Below are 22462 nucleotides of genomic sequence, written 5' to 3'. Positions count from 1 at the left end.
TTTATTTACTCTATTCACACTATGGAATTCTGATGTACTTGTTTTCGATTTTATAAAAAACTGTTCTGTGTTATGCACTTATTTACTTATATAATAGCACAATGTTTGATAAAATCTCTAATGAAGAACGTTTTCAAAGTTTACTCAAATTTTTTAGTAAAAACTATGTTTGTAGGTGCTACTAAGTCGAGTATATTGATGTATCGTTCAGTAATAATAATAGAACGAATAGTATAATTACTATGAAAATTACAACTTGAAAGTGAGTCAACAGGTCTTATTTCTCTAGTCTTTTATCTATGAGTTTCACCACGGTCATATCTAGTGGATTCTAGCGCAATTTTCCCACAATTTTCAATAAAATTCGGAATGAAATAGCATGGGGAAAGCCTGGCTTTTCATTCCCAATCATTTTACAATATTGAATGATGCATCATCGATGAATAGAAAAAACAAAACATTTTTATTTAACGAAAATCAAATGCTGTAAATACTTAAAACAAATGCGATTTCTCATTAATTGCCATCTGTAAATAAATAAAAATTTCACGTTTCTTTGTATTCCTTATATATCTTTTCTAAAGAGATCTAGGTTTTATTATTAAGTATTCTATTTTATTTCATTCAACAATGATAGAACACATATAAAATGATTGGAAATGGAAAAACAGGCCTGTAGCCCTTACTATTCCATTCCCGAATTTTGATCGTAAATAAGTTCAATAGAGTTATATTTTGTTATAATCCAAAAATATAAGAGTCTAATGTTGAAGATTGATTTTTGCAGGTGTCTATGATGCAAGATGGCGGGTATTGATGAGATCAATGGGAGAAATATTCAGTATAGGTTGGCAAACCGTCGAACAATTCGAGGCCACCATTGTCAACTGTTTGTCCATGATACAACCGGTCAAATCTGCGTGAGTAAAAATATAACATTCCATTAAGATTTGAAAGGGTTCGCATGATTTCATCAAATTGTATGAACATCATGACCATAGACTTGTCTCACTCTGTACTAATAAATCCAACACTTAATGCTGGATTCCCACGTGTAGTTTCAGAACATATATAGACCAGATATATGACCTTGAGGTTGTGAATGAAAGTCATACATAATTTCGCTCCTGGATTTTGGAAGATTTTGTGTTATAAATAGTCACGGATAAGTACAAATTTTGTATTAATTTCATTATTAATTGTTTCTTGATCACGTTTTATCATTTTGTTTTAGATTTTAATTCTTAATTCTATTTTATAAGCCAAACATCGTTTAGAGGTTATTTTGAGGTTAGGTTTTCGAGATTTAAAAACATAGATAGTTTACTTGACTAAAATTATAACCTAATTAAAATCCTATCATTTATAATCAATTATTATTATTGCAAGTAATATAATTTCTTAGATAGGAAGATGAGCTCAAATAGAACACCGAAGGTTATTAATAGAAATGTAAACATAGCGGGAGTACTTACGCGTTCCCAAAACCAAAATTCAAAAACGCCAAAACCAAAAACCCCAGTTCCTCAAACTACTTTAGCCAAAAAAGTTGCTCAACTACAAGTAGCCACACTAATTTAAAAACCAATTAGAAGTAACTCTAAAAACGTCTGAGGAAGAAAGGTTAGGGATGGTAGAAGAAATTAAATCTTTGGAACTGATTATAAAATTACAAGATGAAGACCATAAAAAAGAAATACTAAATCTAAAAAATCAATGTAGTCTAATGTCGGAGGAAATAAAGAAACTAAAATCTAAATTTGATAATACTAAATGTATGATAGAACCTCCGTCCAAATGCAAAAAAATAGAATCTAACCTAAATGATGGGAAATGCTCTGAAAATGGTCGAAATAAAACGTACAGTGAGGTTTTGAAGACAGCAACCAAAAATATAGCTGAGGGAAATAAAGATAGGAAAGGGAGAGTTCTGCTACTGACGTCCAGTCATGGACGTGATTGCAGTGATCTCCTTGATAAAAGATTGAAAAATAATTTGATGTCCAATGTTTTTTCAAGCCAAGTGCATCAATTAATGCAGTTGTAGAGTCAGCTAGGGAACAAACTAAAGACTTTGATGAAAATGACTATCTAATTGTACTGGGTGGCTCAAATAATATGAATGAACCTAACTTGAATCATCTTCCTCAAGTAACAGAAAAAATCAAGGAAATTGTGCCACTCAGCAAAAAAAACAAACTTAATAATAAGTACTATTCCTAATAGGTTTGATAGGCCAGAATTAAATGAAGCAATCAATTCGACAAACAAATCAATCCATAATACAATCAACAGCCTAAAAATAAGAATTCTAAACAACTGGGATTTGTTTTCTAAATGAAGGCTGAAAAGACATAACTTCACTAATCATGGGTTGCATCTTAATCGATCTGGCAATATCCTTAGAATTAGATAATGACTAATAGTTTTCTAGTTTATGAAATTAACTTAAAAAAATATCGGTAAATTGATAAGTACTCGAAAACCAAGGTCAATATATAAGAAAATTTTACTAAACATTTTTTTCCGCAAATTACATTTAGAATGTAAAACAAATGGTCTTCGGCTGTTACACCTTTCATGGCAAACCTTTCGACCTTTCAGGAGACCTTTCTTATTAACCTAGGTTATAACAAAGAGAAAAGATACCGTAGCATAAGGAAATATCCCATGGAATAGAACTTTTATGTTACAAATTTCTCTGTTAACTCAAGTCGATAGTCCCAGTATTAATTTTTCGTGAACCTATGTGACGCTGGTAGTTTCTCATTCTGTGCCGTTCTAACACACTCGCCCAGCTAGAACAGTAATAATAGACTGTAGTCGACAGTAATCGGCTTTAGTTATGTAATTGAAGAGTGTTGAAGTGAAACAATAACCTATAGTGAGGTCCACGTTATAATGTCAGTGTACGATTGACATACTGTTGCTGTCCTTTTCTATCATACAACAAAACAGATAGAGCTATCTCTCTCTCGCTTTGCAATGTTGTCAGTTTGACAGAATATCTTATTTTTACTTTTGACAGTGACTGTACAAAAGTAAACAAACAATTCTCAGCTGCCATTTTTTTCTTCATTCTATCAAAATACTTGAGTACACAAGTCGTATAATTGATTAAAAATGTATTTTGAAACAATTAAATAATTTTTAGACATTACCGTATGAGAAACACAAATTAAAATACCTGAAATGACATTTTAAAAGTTGATAACTAACCATCCTAGACTTCATTCATGCTTCATTTAGCCTACATGTAAAGGTTAGACCCACTCGTAGGCCTACCGGTATAAATAATATTGAAAGGTTATTTCAGAATTAATTACATTGAAATTACTGTACTTATTTTAGAAAGGATTTCTATTTTTCTATTATTTTTAAAAGAAATTGGAATAGAATAACTACCAAATAACTTAATTTCTGTTGTTTTGAAATTCAGATTGTTGTATCACAGCTTTTTAAATTAGCCGCCATTTCAGGTTTGTAAAAAATTAAAAATCTGATCTCAGTTATGAAAGCAAACTTTTGAATCAAATTATAAAAAAATATATTTTCTTGATTAATTTGACATTAAATTGATTACCTATTTTATCAAGGCAATGATAATTATTATTAGATCAAATTTAATGGGATGAATTGAGTAACAGCTGTGTACACTCAGTGGCAAAATGGAGAGACTTGGCAACGTTTTTCTCCTATCTCTCTTCACTGCCATTATAACGTGAACCCCACTATAGCTACATTTGGCCTGTTGTAAAAATTAGAATTGGATCCGTTTTGGGTGTAAGCCTGTGGTACTATTCTGTAATTGGGGAATTCTGAATGATTAAATGAATAAATTAGTTAACAAAAATGGGCTTGAAATTAGGACCGTGTTTGTGCCGTTCTTCACACTCTCAATCGGCCAAAACAGTAATAATAGACAGTAGTCGACTTGAGTGAAAAAAATCGGCTTGAAATTTGGAACTTAAACGACCTATATCATAAGATTATCTTCTTATACTTTATTTTCTATATGGTTATAATATGCATAAATAGATCTAACCTAATTATCTTACTAACTCAGAAAGTGAAAGTGTAAAATTTTGATGATAAAACGTGAAGAACCCAATATATAACCTATAAACATGAGTGTGAATAGGAAATGACATTACGGCAAGGCAGAACATCCAAAAGGATCTCTCAGCCGATAAAAGCCATATGAATAAATAAGCCTAATTATTGTTTGTGATGCATGTTGCAGCGAGGAAGTGAGAGGGGACAAAATGCGGCAACGATTGGTGAAGGCGAAACGGTACGCGCTGATTGGTCTGGCGACGGTGGGGGGCGGGGCGCTGATAGGGGTGACGGGGGGACTGGCGGCGCCTCTGATTGGCGCAGGGCTGGGCTCGGTGGTGGGAGGGAGTGCACTGTTGGCAGCACTGGGCTCCACGGCGGGAACGGCGGTTGTGGCTTCCTTGTTTGGAGCTGCAGGGGCTGGCTTGACTGGTCAGTTGTTTGTTTAAACATAATTTTTTTATAAGTTATCTTGGAAAAATTAATTCATTTTTCACTCACATAACAGTTATGAAAAAATGATCGTCAACACATAAGAAGAAATATTAGTTTTATTATTTATTCATTTATTTACATACAAATGCTCACAGAATAAATCCATGAAGAGCCTTATTGGCATCAACTAGCTTAGATACATAATCACATTGCTTGTGAAGTCACAACAATTGATTGAAATTATTTATCGTTTTAGTTACAGTGATATAATATACCTATTATTAAAAACATGTAAACGATTGAGGAATAAGGTCAAGGTTAAGGTCTTCTTCTTCTTCTTACAAACAAGGATTAGGCTTCAACCTGTTCCGACTCATATCTAGCCAATTATTCAAATAAACATAAAAAATCGTATTATTGCCACCGCTTGCGTGGTCTGCCAACATCTCTTTTGCCTACTGGCTGATAATTATAGACTTTAAAAGGTATTCTTTCAGCTGACATTCTTTGAACATGCTCCCTCCATTGATGCCGATTCTCCGTAACTCTTTCATTCATGCTGCAGATTTTCAAATAAGGTTAAGGTTCTGCTTGGTATTTTCTTGCGGTTGATGTCCACATGAGCTTCTAGCTAGTGGATAGTGCGTGGGTGATTTGGTGAGATGATCAAACGTCCATGTCTACCAGCGGGATTCGAACCCATGGCCAGGTAAGGTAGACTGAAGGGTGCAACGCCTTAGTTGTCTCAGCTATCCTTTCCGACAAATTTGATACTTGAATGTGTTTCATGTGTTATCTTTATGATATGAATAAATAAATAAAAAATGAACGTTCTTAAGTACGAAAAAAATATTTTTTAGAGCAAATAAACTAATCAGAAAATAAACAACAAATTCAATGGCCAAATGTAATCTGTTCCCTGTCCAAAACCGAAAATTCTATCTCAGATTTAGTGAAAACTAAGAACAAAGATAGAGCTCAAATCTAGATGATTCGAGGCTAATACTATGCGTCCCTAGCTACTATACAAAGTGAGTGATTGATCTGCAACTTTGAAAGTTTAAAATTCTTCAATGCTCATTTCAGCAGAAAAATATCAAATAATTTATATTTGGAAATTTCCATATCTCCTGAACAACAGCGAATTTGTTTAATGTCATGCAGACCTGTATACCTCATTCAAAAATGCAGTCATTGAATCAAGTTACTAATCATTGCTGCATAATCATTACATTTGAAACTGATAGACGAAAATACTAGTTTTAACATTATATTTTTTTTGAAGGCTACAAAATGCATAAACGAGTTGGCGAAATAGAGGAGTTCGCTTTTGGATATTTGAGTCCGGTGTGCGCCGACAATGCGAAAATTGTGGACGAGTTGAGCCAGGCAAGTAGCGATGCCAGTAGCGGACTCCAGTCAAGCAGCAGTGCAAGTAGCAGACGCCAGTCGAGTAGCGACATTCAAGTAGTTCCAATACAGCAACAGTTGCATATCACCATAGCGGTCACGGGCTGGCTCAAAGATGACCAGTAAGTCGCTATCATTATTGTTTCATAGCAGAATTCTAGAATAACTATTATATTAGACAGTATATTCATTATTATAGACAGATAACATTAAGACTCAACTCACACTTACGCGACTCAAGTCGAGAAGAGACTCGACTCTAGTCGAGAGCATGTTTTTTCAAATGGTGACAGTTGCGGAGACTGTCACCATTTGGAAACACATGCTCTCGATTAGAGTCGAGTCTCTCTCGACCTGAGTCGCGTAAGTATGAGTTGAGCCTTATTCTACTTTAAATTTGTCGACCTACTCATTTCCTATGACGTTTATTTTGAACTTCTGAGTGAAGCGACCCGTAGAAAGTACCCATTGTACCTAAAGTACAATATATTTTAGGTTCATTGGATAAACCTGCAATATTATTGTAAATAGTGAAGCACTTCTTACAACGACAGGAAACAAACCCTTATTAATAAACACTGCAGCTGTTTACTACAATTATGTGGCCTGTCGTTATTGGTAGGTACTATCATAGAAAAACAATAGCGTAAGTTGATATTCCATGGTATAGGGCGAATATGGAACGTATAAGGGCGTCGACTTTTACTGTTAACTCAAGCCGATTATTGTCGATTACTGTCGATTATTGTCGATTTTTACCGTTTTGTTGGGGTGAGAGTGTATGAACGGCACAATATGAGAGCCTGCCAGCGTCACACAGCTTCACGGGAAAGCACTACGTGGACTATCGGCTTGAGATAACAGTAAAAGTTCGACATAAACACCCTATACCATGGGATATCTACTTACTTATACGCTATTGTTTCTCTATGGTAATATGCTGTACAATAATATAGCAGGTCTATGGGTGAGAACCGATTCAGTTGTTTGCACAAATGTCATACTTATCTCTGATTATTATTTATTATTTCAAACAACACTTTATCATTGAAATGATTGGGTAAGAAAAATAAGGTATCAGCTATCTCTTCTCCTAATTTACTAATCGAATTACTACTCCCCCTAATTTCACGTATATAAAATGACAAAATTTAGACAAAAGATGAATCATAATCTTAGCTTTCTAGTAGGATTAATAATATTTGATAAGAAGAAGGGAGAAATGACTTACATTCAATGCAAGTAGTCTATTGAATAAAACTCACAATTTTCCTGATAATATTATATTTACCAGAAATAGCTTGGAATTGCTGAGGGATAATGACAGCCAAGTTTTTCATCGTGGCTCATTCATATGAATAATTTTATTATTTTACATAAGTAGCCTACGTATGCCTACAGTAGTAGTAGTTATTTTGAATCTTATTTTTGAAAATATAAATGGAATGATTTGATCAAGCAAACGAGAAAACTGTTTGTTAATGTGATAAATTGAATCGACTTACATGAGGTGATTCATAAATTATCTCAAATGCTTTAATAATTGACAATATGAATGAAATCATTTGAGAAGATAAATGAAGAAAAGATTTGTGGTTATTGAATCACGTTTAATAGATAGTAGATTTTTTCAAAATTTCTGCTATAAGGTGATTTTAACATTTCAAGAAAGTCATAATACGTCAATAAAAACATTTGATCAAATGAATGAAGATTAGATTTGTCGGCTAGTGAACCTAGTAGTGTTAAACCTATTAGCGTAATTGAATACATAGTAGATTGGATATGTTCCACAAGCTTTCTACTACATGGTAATATTAACTTTCAATAATATATAGTATATTTTCAATTATGCAAAATCAATCTATAGTTCTGCTTTAATTTGATAACAAATACACATGAATTCATTAATTAATTCATGCACTCCTATATTGAATAACTCATGTGAAATACAGGTACAGATAATTTACAATTAAATCCCTTTTTTGCAGAGAAGATAACTTCACAAGACCGTGGCTATGTTTGAGCAGCTCACGAGAACAGTATTATTTGAAGTATGAGTCAAGTTATTTGCTGGAACTGGGAAAGGCTATAGAATACTTCGTTAGCATAGCAGTCAGTATAGCTGCGCAACAGGCTCTGAAGTACACTGTATTATCAGGTAAATCACCTAATACAATTTATTCACTTACAATTTTTGCTATTGATTATCCATGATTTTTTAGCAATTAATATTACTGAGTTGCTATTTAAATTTGATTGTTTTCTTGAATGCTTTTGTTCGTCAGACTGCTGTAGCATTCTTTTATTATGTACTAAAATAAATTAAAACAGCTGTAAAACATAAAACCTGTTCTCCTCAGTTACAAATATTTTGTTTGGTGATGCGTCCACACTGCTGGCCCACGGGCAAACATGGTTTGTCAAACATAAAAAAATTGCCCAAACTGTTTCAACAAACATATTTGTCGAACATTTGTTCAGTGTGGACCCGACTTAAGACTGACCACATACGGTATGATATTCATGATAAACATGCATGATACACATGTCATCACACATTGTTGTGTCATCACAGCGAAAGGCTTTGAGAAAAAAATTTTGAGATTAGGTTTTTGTATCTCAGAATTTTTGTTATTTTTTCTTTAATTGCTACTTTATTTGTTCATTATTATTAATAATTTATTATTGCTATTCAAATTTATTTATTATTGTTAATTATTTCCTTACATCATTATAATTTGTAATTTTCCTGTGGTTATTTATTGTTAATGGCTGTTTATTTTATGTTAGAAGCCTCTCGCTGATGACAAAACATGCATGATGAACATGTCCCTACCGTTAGTGGCCAGCCTAAATCATAATAATTTCTCTCAATTATAAACTACTCACAATAAATTAGATTTGACCAGACTGTTTCCAGGGTCTGTTATCATAATTATAACACCTCTCAACAATTGCAAGGCTTCATTGGAAGAATGTTACATTGTATAAAATCAATCTATTAAAATAGTGAATTTTTGAGTAATTTACTTGAAATAATTTGCATAGCTAGTTAAAGGCTCGTCATCCTTTTCTTGAAAGGCTTGTTGACAGGAAATGTAGAGCTGCACACTGAGCTCAATAAAAACTAGAGGTAATAGTATATTTCGCACCTAGGGTCGAAAATGTACGTTTTCCGGCTCGAGATCGCGGTTTTCAAGTTCGAGACGAAGTCGAGAACTTGAATCGTTCGAGAGCCGGAAAAACATTTATGCCCGTGTTGCGAACGCTATTTTTCGCCACACCAAAAAAAACCTCCCAATATATAAGAAATTGAAAAATAAATAAAATTCAAACAGCCTATTTTGATAGTTTGAATCTTGGTTATGACAACTTTTACTGTCAATTAATTTCAATATTACTAATTAATAATTTACAATAGTGACCATATTTTTATACTATTAATATTTCGAATAATTGTTTGAATTTTTATAGCTCGCGCTTTGCGCCCGGTGCAATATCTCATGGATAGATGGATGAATAGAATTTTTATTACTATTTTGAAATAATGTGAAAAATTGAATATAATTGCATATTTCACAGTTTTGTCTCAAAATATATCAAAAAAATTTATTGAAATTTAAATTACGGTAACTAATATAAAAAGTAGCTAATAAAAGTCGAAATTCATCGACAAAAAAAAATGTCATTGACCGAGATTCGAACCTAGATCATGTTTGTTATTCACTGAGCTTTGAGGTTTTACGCCTTTACGCTCTCGGCCATTCCGTATTGTTGAACGAGGGGGCCTGACTGAAACACTTAGCCGGTTTGCCGGCATTTCCACAACAAAATATTGCTCTGAAAATAGTTGAATCATAGAGAAAACATTCGAAGATTCAATCTTGAGTGGGCCTAATGTTTTCTCTATATGGTTTAATATTGAATAAAAATTATCTAAAAGTTTTAATAATGAATTACAGAAAAATTACTAGGAATTTTTCAGTCAAGGCTGAGTTTTACCAGTAGGCTTACCTTAAACTTCAGATCTCTGCTGTATTTTCTTATTACCGTATTATTGTTGATTGTATTGCATTAAGAAGTGGAATTCGACAATAAAAAAGAAACAATTATTACTCTACCTCACTTTTAAATATTGATACAATTATTGTACTTTGATTTCAAATTCGATTCTTCACTTTTAAATACTTGCGATACGTACCTTTCTGACAATGGACAATGCAACCAACATTAAGTATATTGTTGAGGCTATGGAGATATCATCGTATTCTATTGTTTGATATCAAAAACACAATAACAAATATTAAATTATGAAACAGTAATTTATAAAATATATTATAGACATAATACCGCGATTCACGATACATAATTATATAGATTATTACAGTCGTTATGAGATTATCTCTCTATGATTTTTGTGAGATCGGACACGATCAGCTGTTATTCAAGGTCATTTTACAGCCCTAGGGCCGTAAAGTTTTACCGGCCTGGTCGGAAAACAATCACTTTCGGCCTCCATATGACGCACGTAAACCAGCTCATTACATCCAAGTGTGGCGAAAAAGTTATTGAGGCAGTAGTGTTTTTTCTAGTATCATACATACATGTTTATTTATAAATAAATACTTATTCATATTGTATTAGTGCATAATATTATTGTCATATTATTGAGAGTTGAATATTGTAGGAAATTATGTAAGCTTTAATTTTGTATGTAACAGTTATGTCCGTAAGATACATAGTTTCCGCGTTATATGCGAGAAACCAAAAAATGGTACCTTTGAACCACCCCCACCCCCTTAGCCGTAGGGGTAGGGGTGGGGACATGTTTATCTCCTCACTACCCTAAACAGAACTGCGGGGTCAAAAATTGTCTTCCAAACTTTTCCCTCTATAACCTCTCCTTGACTGGACTAAATATTTCATTAGGCTTTGAAAAGCCTTTAAAATTTATAATTATCTATTGATTGTAGGTCTGATCAGCGCAGTTGCATGGCCAGCTAGCCTGATTGGCCTGGCGTCGGTGATTGACAACCCGTGGGGCGTTTGCTGCCGGCGGTCGGCGCAAGTAGGCAAGCAACTGGCGCAAGTGCTACTTGCACGTGAACACGGACAGAGGCCAGTAACGCTCATCGGCTTCAGTCTTGGCGCCAGGGTTATCTACTATTGTCTCCGGGTAACTACTGATTCGAAATTCATATTCATATGTTCTAATCAATGTTGTTCTATTTTGTGCAAATAAATATATTGTACTTTTGTATAAGAATTCAAATCTACTCATATACATGTCTACTCTACTTCAGTCTTGGCGCCAGGGTTATCTACTATTGTCTCCGGGTAACTACTAATTCAAAATTCATTTTCATATTCTAAATTTGTATGCTCTAAATTCATATTGTTTCATTTTATGGCAAATGAAGATCTTGTATTCTTGTATAAAAATTCAAATCTACTCATAGACATGTCTACTCTACTCCAATAAACTCTACAAAATAATGTCTCTTCACATTAAGCTACCCTAAGCTGCACACAGACTTGAGCGCCACGAACAAGCGCATTTCATCAGCTAGCTGATTATATAATTATATATCTATAGCTCAAAACTGCCTTTCTCCCAAATTTTGATGAATAAAAGTTTTGAAGAAAGAATGAGTTTATGATTTCAATTTCCACTTTCAAGCTCAATTTTCACTTGAAAACTAACGACTAAACAAGAAATGCTTTATGTTGATGTTTGAAAAAAAACATTCACTCAAATTTCTAATTGGAAATTTTTCAGTAATTTTGCAAAATTTTTAATCAGAAAATAAAAACAAATTTTTTGTTGGACAACTGTAGATTTTATCCATCCATACACTATTTATTGTTCATAATAATTGTTTTTATACTTGTTTATGATTATTGTTAATAAAAAATGACTCTTTCTTTCAGGAAATGTCGGATAGACCCTCGTGTGAGGGCATTGTTCAGGATGCTATCCTTATAGGAGCGCCTTGTGGAGGTCACCCTTCCGACTGGAAGAAGTTGACCAGGGTAGTGGCGGGGCGTCTTGTCAATGGATACTGCAGGTAAGTCCACTATCTAACAAAAAATTACTATCCCACCACTCATTATCTCAAGTACTTACTTTACTCTCTGGAACAACACAATATCATAGAGAAAAAATATAACACAACTAAAATAATATACTGTTTATGATGGTTTTAGATTATGTTTGAAGTTTGAACAAGCTTTGTACTATGAAAAGAAGTTCAAAACATATTCTATTAACGTTTAGCATTAAATTCTATTTAGGTTTAAATTATACCCTTACCCAAGATATAGCGTTAATCACAACTGCAACATAAAAAATAGGGGAGACTATGCTTTCCATTTTGGTATCATAGAACAGCTCTTTTTGAAGAAAAGCCTACGTTTATGGGCCTTAAATTGTGTAGAAAGCTTTCCATTCACATGAAAAATGTTGAGGATGTAGATGTTTTTTGGGAAGGAGTTGAAAAGTTTGTTGGTAGGTGGATTCTTTTATACCATACTGCAGTAATATAAGGTCTATTGAATAAAAGATAGCAATTGCTAGCTCTCTGTAATTTTCAAGCAAATGCTAGGTTTTTAGTCACCTATACAGTCCTATTTGTACAGCTAGAACTAATTACTAGTTGGTAGTCACTAGATTCTAGTTTTTATTCAATCTACTCGTAGCGAGGGATCTTTTGTATGTTGATTTTTTCGTGTGTTTATTGACGATTCCCAAACTCTGTTTAGAGTCTCTGAAAGGATATTACAGACAAACAATAAAAAAATTATCTTAATACAATTTTTTACTCTTAGGAACAAAATTTTTTACATCACGAGTGATAAAGAAGGTTAGTCCCATTATCTTGGAGCCTCTAACATTTATTATTAATAGGTGTTTGAAGGAAGGAATCTTTCCCCAAAAATTAAAGTATGCTCTGATCAAACCAATTAACAAGAAGGGAGATAGGAAGGATATTAAAAATTATCGACCAATTGCCCTCTTAACCGTATTCTCCAAGATATTTGAGAAGATGTGTTTGAGCAGATGATGGTTCACTTAGATGAGAATAACATTTTTCATAAAAAACAATTTGGATTTAGGAGGGGATTGTCAACTAAGTCTGCTATATTTGAAGTTGTATCAGATGTGTTGGATGCTCTGGATGGATCCCGGAAGGCTTTAGGGCTTTTCTGCGATTTATCCAGGGCGTTTGATATGGTAGACCATGAGTTGTTGTTGAATAAGCTTGGATTCTATGGATTTGTTGGTAGTGCAGGGAAATTTTCCGTGTCCTATTTGGAAAATAGATATCAGTCAGTTAAATTGAGTAATGGGAATTCACTGGTATTTTCAGCATGGGGAAAGAGTGAAGCAAGGTGTGCCACAGGGCTCTGTGCTTGGACCGACCCTTTTCAATTTATTTATAAACGACCTGGCAAATAATGTAGATGGCAAGCTCATTTTATATGCCGACGATACAACGGTTCTGGTTACTGGTAAGGATGATAGCGATGTTATGATTAGGGCTGAAACGGCTATGCATCAACTCAACAATTGGTTTGTTCATAATGCATTGAAGTTGAATATGACTAAAAACAACTATATCAGGTTTGCCGTGAGGGGACATCATGTTGAACCTTCAAACCTGAATGCTTCAAATGGGAGGGAGTGCTTGTCTGTTGAAGTGACTAGTTTTCTTGGAGTGGAATTGCAAAAAAATATGAAATGGGATAAACACTTGGAAAAACTTATAAAACAGCTCTATCATGCACTTTTTGCGCTGAGAACTGTGAGGACTGCATCCACTATAAAGACAGCTCAGAAGGTGTATCATGGATATTTTTTAGCCCTAATACCCTACAGCATCTTCTTTTGGGGGAATAGTAAAAATAACTTATATACAATATTTAAAATGCAAAAGAAAGCTGTTCGTGTTTTGGAGGGCTTGCGGCCATCCAATTCATGTAGGCCCATTTTTAGAAAATAGAGGTTTCTCACGGTCCCAGCATTGCACTTCATTGAGACTGTAAATTTTGTCTTCAGAAACTCAGAGAGATTTGAAGGAAATTTAGTTTGCCATGGCTATAGCACAAGAGCAAAGAGTTCAGCTGTATATCAGTACCCCGCTCACAGACTGACACTTTTGGAAAAAGGACCATATTATTCGGGACTCAAGCTCTTCAATTGTCTACCTGAAAGAATACGGTTATGTGGTAGTCATAGGCTTTTCTTGTATTCAATTACTAATGTACTTGTGGAAGCGTGTCCCTATACAATGAAGGAATGTTGTGGTGCTTTCACACTTTGAGTTGATACAGATGCATACACTTTGCATAGAAAAATGTTCATGACATGTTACATGCCACTTGAGCTCTGCTTAGATTTGTGGCTTCACGTAACAAATAACAACAATAATAATAATAATAATAATAATAATAATAATAATAATAATAATAATAATAAAAATAATAATTCTGCAGCACCAATTTTTCTCCCTAGGAAGAAAAATATTCCTCTACCTACTTTTGATGAATAATGTCATTTATAAGTGTAAATTTAATGGTTCATCCTGTACATGTTTTCTGTGAACATGAATCAATTTTAATTTTGCCATTTCAGGACGGATTGGCTGTTGAAGTTTCTGTACCGAACATTATCAATGCCTAGTGGTGGGTGGCCGGGCTGCAGCCTATAGAACTCAACAACAAGAAAATGCAAAACGTCGATCTATCATCGCTGGTTTCTGGTTTGTTCTCATGAAATCAATAACTAATTATTATTCTTTTTTTACTCCATAGTACATAGTGTATTTTGTTCTCCATTCTATGTATTCCCATTGATAGTTGAGTCACGAAAAAAAATTGAATAGCAGTTTCGTAGGTGCAGCCAAACTTTTCTTGTGACTGAACCCATTTTCAAGACCCGGTTTCTAAGACACATATTCAATCTGATGGAACATTAAACCTATATGTTCAATTTTCGATTAATTTAATAATTATCCTAGCCTTTAAGTGTTGTTTCTATTTTAATTAAAATAAAAATTCACCGAAAACGATCTCATGAAAATAGTTTGAAAACTTCATCATACAACAATGCTCCCTATCCTCGTAATTATAACAATAACTGTATTTATCCAATTATGTAGAATTTCACAACTCAATTAAGTATTTGCTATTATGTCTATGTTATACTTGCCTTATGGCTCGTTAAGCATAAATCAATTCCCTAGGCATAATCAAGAATTTGTGATAGTGAAATAAATAAATATTTCTTGGCAAGAAACAGAACATACAAACACTATCGCAAAAGGAAAAAATTGAGGAATTACGATTTCGACAAGTTGAACCTATTATATATACAAATAGTGTTAGATAATTTAGATGAATTATGCTTATTGTGAGTTAAATTGCGTTGAGTGAGACTATTGTTCATCAATGATGAACAATATTGTTCATATAACAATATCAAAGGTATGTGTTACAATACAGGACAACTTTCAATCATGAAGATGCACAATATAATATATTGTATATTATTATCATAAATATATTAATTTTGAATATATTATATTGTTCATCTTCATGATTGAAAGTTGTTCTGTATTGTAACACATACCTTTGATCTTGTTATGAATGTTTTATGTTCATATTTTTAAATTGTTGAATGTTCTCTTTGTCACAGGGCACAGTGAGTACCCGGATAAAATCTACGAGATTTTAAAAGCAGTGGGAGTAACAGTGAGGGAAGTTAGGAGAGATGTCAACTCTAAACTAAAACATTCCAAAACAGACTTCATCAACATTCCTGTAAGTCGAAAAAATGTTGATTCATGATTTCTCAATTGAATTTGAAATATTCTAAAACTACAGGAACACATTATACTTACTTACTGCGGTGGCCACTCATACCCCAGTCGGTACTTGGCCTCATCAACTAAGCCTCTCCACAAGTTTCGGTCACTCGCGTCCTTCTCTTTTAGGCCCATCCTCCTCATATCTTTCCGGACCTGGTCCCACCATCTAGTTTTTGGCCTTCCAACTGGTCTCCTTCCTATAGGATTATTCCTCAGTACACTGTTTGTCAGAGCGCTTTCTTCTTTCCTCAGAATGTGTCCCGTCCACCGTAACCTTCTGCTTTTAATCTCACCATCTATGTCTGGTTCATTGAATATTTGGCTTATACAAAAACATTACACCAATACATTATACCAATAAATATTCTAAAAATTCATGCGTACAAACAAGTTTCAGTAACTTGGGTTGTTTGGTTGATAAAATTTGTTGAAAAGGAATTAATATTGTTGAATTTATCCATGATTGAAAAAACAGTTCTATCCTTGTCACATCCACATTTATTTGAAACAAACCTAAAACTGTGTTTTTCAATTATTGTTTTGTTGAGTTTATGTGATTTTTGCAGAGAATGATGCCCACTTGAGTCCTATAGTGAGGTCCGCGTTATTATGGCAGTGTTTGATTAGCAATGGTATTGCTATCCTTGTCTATCATTCAACAAAGCGGATAGCGCTATCTCTTTCTCGCTTTGCTCTGTTGCCAGATCGTCTTTAAACAATGTAGAATTAATAATTAATTAACAAAATATTTCATCTTAATTATGAAAATTCATTACGAAATTATATTTTTCAATAATTTCATAATGAATTTTCATAATTAAGATGAAATATTTTAAACAAGAATGAACCGTTAATATTACATCAATAAACCTGTATCAGCAACTGTCTATAGAAGGCATTGACAAGACAGAGGATCGGCAACTTTTCTCTCCTATCTTTCTCCACTGCCTTTATAATAGCGTAGACCTCACTATAGACTTGTGCATAAGTTCCATCAACATTCAGAAAGGTAACAGTTTTGGGCTAAGTCAGTTGTTCCTTTTCTGTTCACGTATATGATTTGTGTGTTAAGGAATACATTATCTGTGTAAAATAAATTGCGGGAGAGATAATGAAAAGTCTCAATTATTATAAAATTAATAGTATTAAATAATTGAAGTATTATTATTATTATTATTGTAATTCTCAAACTGTTTTTGTGTTTTTTAGAAACATATTTCGAAACCCCGATCACGGTCAGAGACTGATTTGCAAAGGCTGCAGACGAATCCCAATGGAACATCAGCTGAGATGTCATCCTCCAATCCGCCTTCGATGTTCGCCTCGTCACTGTCAACTGAAAACGTCCTCGAAGACAACAAACAGACGTAAAAGTCAGTCAACGTTTTATTTACTCATTAATTCAACCCAATTTATTCTCCGATAAAAATTTATTCTCACTCTCGTGTTATCGGATGTGTATGCTTTTGTCGGTCCCGGCTGAAGTATGACAGTCGTAAGGATCAAATTATAAATTAAGGCCAGGTGGGACCTTCTTGCAAGGGATTTCCCATATAAAGGTGCCTACAGATTTACGCGCCGCGAACATGAGCAATTCACTTTTAATCAGCTGATGCCAAGCTTTTTATATCTGTATCTTACCGTTTCTGTAAAAATACAGATATAGTCAGCTGATTAAAATTGAATGGCTCATGTTCGCGGCGCGTATATCTGTACGCACCTTAAGGCTAGGGCCACACGAGCGCACAAAGTGCGTCCGTTGCAACTTACTTTTTGACGTCTTTTGTAGAAATACATAGAAGTGAATTGGTGACACCACACGAGGTGCGTGCTTACCAAGTAACGGAAGTCGTAACGGACGGTGATTTTTGAACTGCGCAGAAATGCTACAACGCACGTCGAGACATGCAAAAGTTATTGCTTCGTCTGATTCAATTGTGTAACGCCAACTGACGTTGACGCACCACACTCAACGCTCGTGTGGTGTCATTGACGAAGGCCGCAAAAATTAAGTTGCAACGGACGCACTATGTGCGCTCGTGTGGCCCTAGCCTTAGAGAAACACAAATAATTTATTTTTCTCATTCCGTATTTTTTTTGAATTGATCTTACTGTCTAAACGTCTGTAATTATATCGATCAAGTAGTTTTATCAACGAATTTGATTCGTCCAATGAATGGGAATGCAACAAGCAGAGGTAAATCTAATCAGTATTAGGTTTATCAATTTTTATTGTATTGGTCCCGCAGTATAAATTTATTCAATAGGAGATCAATCAAGTGGTTTTTATCAATGAATGTGATTTGATCAGTCATTGCAATTATTGCGTTGAGTTATACAATTCAATTGATTAATGATTTACATTGATTAACAATTTTATCGATAATTATTACTAAACGAAAATCCAAATTAATGGATATTACATCAATTTTATCGATCATTGTTGTAATTATTGTATTAAATCAATAGAGAGATCATGACTTGGAAACTTTTTTTTAGAAATTGTAAAAGCCATGACGGTAAACTTATGTAGGCCTAACTAGAAAAATATAGAAGATCAATCTTGTTCATTGTACTGTATGATTAACAATTTGTACGCAATTGTAAAAAAATTATAAACTTACAAAGGAAATTGTAATCAAAAACATCAATCAAGCTCTCATATATTTTTTAGAAACATGCAAGAAGTAATCTTATAATTCTAACCTCATGAACTGAAGAGATTTCTTCATTTATAGATTGATTCACCATGAAACACATCACATCGATATACTATTTAAGTCTACTAAAGTCTTTCCAATTTCAGTATCTGTACCTGAGCCAATCATGTTCAGAAATATTAGAATAATGGATGATCTCAGAATCGCATTATTAAATAATTCATCAATAATATTGTATGATATATCACTTTTTTATCAATGATGATATTTCAATGTAATGAATAACCGACATTTTATCAAACTCCATCACAACACTAAATCACATCACTCTATCTTTTTTATATATGTTTTAATTATAATTTCAAAAGTATTCGGTTCATTTTTTGTTGACATGACACTAATGTAAATTCAATTCTTTTTAAGCAAAGACAAATTCGATAAAATCCAGTATTTAAAAAAAACTATTATATTTCTAGAAAATTGTAATCGATATTCCATTATTATAATGTATTTTGATGCCTGGTCTAAATTACTCTTCAATAATCAATATTTTATATATTCATGTATATTTATATTATTTGTGTATAGTCAATTACATTTACTAGGCTTAAAATTTATTGGTCATCTTATCTCAGATGCCTTGCATTTAAATGTTGACTATTTTTCTAGATCAAAGTATTAGAGAATGCTATAAAGTATAGAAAATGCATTCATATTGTCTAACAATCAATATTTGAGATTTTTGTCCAAAAATATTATTCAAAATTCAATTTTTCTACTAGATGTATTATTTTTTGTGATAATTAGCTTTCCTACTCACAAAAATATGTCAAACAGTCAGCATTGTTTGAACAGAAAGCGTTGGTGTTATTTATAATGAATCCTGACAGTTTTAAGTGAATTTTCCTATAGTTGGATCTATTGTATTGTCTCTTGTTTATCCAATTTTTATTACTCATAGTAAAAGCTTACTACAGCTCTGTAGATTATGTGTATTTCTGGTTGGGACTGATAATATGAACATTTTCTCAAGGAAGTGGAGAACATAGTAGCTTGAAATTTGCTCACAATGGATAGAGCACGAATTTTTAGTGAAAATTCGTTGCACAAATGCAATATACTGCATTTGCCGTTACACATGAATTAATCATGTAATGCTCTATAAACTGAATTGTGCAATGCAGTTCTTACATAATATTGCACATTAAAAATGCGATTTTATTGCATTGCTTGCAAAAACGTCAAATTGCTCTTAAATATGCGGTATTCAGACAAACTCCTCTGAAAAATGGAGCTCTTCCTCATGATAGTATATTTTAACATGAGCTGTCAGTCCTGACCATTTATACAACATTTTGAAGAATTTTACAAATCAAAGTTGTATAGCTCTAGAAATATATTATTCTAGTTTCAAATCTTGCCAAAAATATTTTAGGTGTGTAAAACTATGATAGGATTTTTCAAAGTGCAATCATTTATTAGAAATCAGAAATAGATTTTTCCTAGAAAATGTATCGGATGGAATTTTATAATGTTTAGCTAGGAAATGTCTTGATGAGAGTTGAAAATTTTGGCTAGAAATTGTATTTATGAAAGAAGTCTACCTAAAAAATGGTCTGTCTAAAGTTGAGAACTCTACCTGGAAAAAGTATTGATGGGAGTAGATAATTTTGCGTGAATAGTGTTGTTGCAAAAGTTGAACAGTCAAAGAATTTTCAAAGTGCAATTTTAGAAAAAAAACTATTTTCCATAGTTGAATTATCCTTATTAGTGTTGATAGCTAGAGAGTCGATCATTCCAACTATTTTTAGTAGATTCTGACTGAAAGGAAAATTTATGACTGAAAATTATTTCTAGCGCCAATTTCATAAATATTCAGAAGTTCTGTATTACAAATAACTGGCCAAATTAGCCGTGCTAAGCACGTTAATAGTGTGGACAGGATTTTTCCAGAATTCTAAATTTTTATGAATCAGGCCCCTGATTTTAAGACTAATATTTAGCCTTTACATATCCATCCGTTGTTATAATACTATAGAGCTTATAAAGATATATTAAACCATAATATGAATTTAACTGAGAATTTATCTTTTCTTAGCCTATACTCAATAGTTCTATCATTAAGGAATATGATAGTTTGAAATGAACTTTACAAAACTCTGTAATATCAAAGTGCATTTTAAAAATCATATACAATTATTTTTATATTATAGTATCAAATAGATTTTATTTTCTCTAGGTAAAACAAGTTTATTGTATCTGGAAACAATATTTATCAATATAATTGTATTTGAATATTCTCACAAGTGCTCCTTCCTATATTAAGTTGATGTTATATATCATTTAAATATTAGTTAATTTTGTAATCTACGTTTGTGTATCAAAGACGTTTATTTCTACCAACATTAATGAATCATTGGGACCACTTGAATAGTGTTCAAAATTATTTATTATTGGAAACTTTTCAGTGCATGAAATGCATAGGTTTATACCCTTTTCTGTGATAAATTATTGTCTGTTTTACATTAGTATGTATGATTTGAGTAGAATAGTAACCTATTATTTCAAAAAAAATCATCATAGTTTTTCTACAACATTTGAGCTTATAATACAGTAAGTTACCGTTTATTTTTCCATCAAAATCATTATCTTTTTTGGTCTTTTTACACTACAGTGCAGTATAATATTGTTATTAAATTATAGATTTTCTCTCTTTAGATGTTAATTAATGAAATAAAACCACAGTATTCTACTGTCTGTAGGCTACACAGTGTGTTACACATATCATTAGAAATTTCATAGAAATAATAAGATAGAAATTTTACACAAAAATCAATCATTGAGAACAAATTTAGTTCAGAGAAATATCCTTATCTTATTGTGATAGACTTTCCATAAAAACGGTAAAAACTACTTTATTAAGGAATTTACTTGCCAATCATCTTAGACTGGAGTTAGACCTAACGAGCGAATGACTCTTCTAAACGAAGATAAATATAAATCTGGATAAAGCCAGTTGAAAACTTTGAAGCCATCAGAACGAACATTGGATTCATACACTTTTGGAGACATAATTTATCATGCTTCTCATAATATGTCAGGTTTCTTCTATGCTTCAGAATTCATGCTCTAGCTCGTTTGTCTGAAACCAGCCTCAGATAACTAAACTTTTTATCTGTTTCATTTATTATTTATAAATATTGTTACAATCAATATTAGTGGTACAATTGATAATTCTTGTCTTGAAAATTAATGTAGTTTCAATCATTTTTTTACAATACTTATTATTGTTAATGAGTCACACTTTTATTATCGACTACTTATTGGTGAGAAATTTTATTGATGTTCATGAATTATATGTTATAGTTTCAATCTTTTTTTACAAAAAATATCATTGTTAATGTGTAACACTTGGCCCGGTTGCACAAAAGCCAGTTAAATTTTAACCGTGATTAATTTCACGAGAACCAATTCTCTGATTTGGCCTCACAAGGCCTTCTCTGATTGGTTCTCGTGAAATTAATCACGGTTAAAATTTAACAGGCTTTTGTGCAACTGGCACTCTTATTATCAACTTCCTATTGTAGAGAAATTTCATTGATGTACTGTTTATTCAATATTTATTAGATATTTTTCTCTAAATCAATAAAACACTATACAATTCCAAACCATGTTTCATTTAATTTATTTCAATTTAATTTAGTTTATTTTGTTCTATTACAAATTCCTAATGCCCAATAATTATTGATATTACATAAAGACTAACTTATTGATATTATAAAGTGACTCCACTCATGAGTGATATATCCATTTTACAAATAATGTGGTTTACAATTTAATTTGTGTTTTTTACTATATGGAAAAGTACCACAACATTTCACACAACACAACTGTATTGATATATATATATATATTGCATTTTGCAACGCCAAAAAGGGAGTAATTTCTTTGAATTTACCGTGATCTACATAGCCTAACATAACTCTCATTATATTAAGCGAGCAATTTCTGTATATATTTATATGGTTA

The 22462-nt window shown here is 32.6% G+C and overlaps 1 protein-coding gene across 1 annotated transcript in view; it reads left to right on the top strand.

The window, feature by feature from the left end:
* Positions 1-17252, top strand: part of LOC111058401 (transmembrane and coiled-coil domain-containing protein 4) — a 36144-nt gene extending 18892 nt beyond the window's left edge. The window contains 10 exon segments of the mRNA XM_039440284.1: positions 788-920; positions 4244-4488; positions 5777-6023; positions 7893-8062; positions 10878-11080; positions 11836-11972; positions 14540-14592; positions 14595-14666; positions 15602-15726; positions 16983-17252. Of these exon segments, the coding sequence (XP_039296218.1) occupies positions 788-920; positions 4244-4488; positions 5777-6023; positions 7893-8062; positions 10878-11080; positions 11836-11972; positions 14540-14592; positions 14595-14666; positions 15602-15726; positions 16983-17144 (1547 nt within the window). The 3' untranslated portion in view covers positions 17145-17252.
* The last annotated feature ends 5210 nt before the right edge of the window (positions 17253-22462 follow it).

Source organism: Nilaparvata lugens, chromosome 13, assembly GCF_014356525.2.
Source record: "Nilaparvata lugens isolate BPH chromosome 13, ASM1435652v1, whole genome shotgun sequence".
NCBI classification, from domain to species: domain Eukaryota; kingdom Metazoa; phylum Arthropoda; class Insecta; order Hemiptera; family Delphacidae; genus Nilaparvata; species Nilaparvata lugens.
The sequence above is the reverse complement of the archived record's forward strand: the minus strand, read 5'-3'. Positions and strand labels throughout refer to the sequence as shown.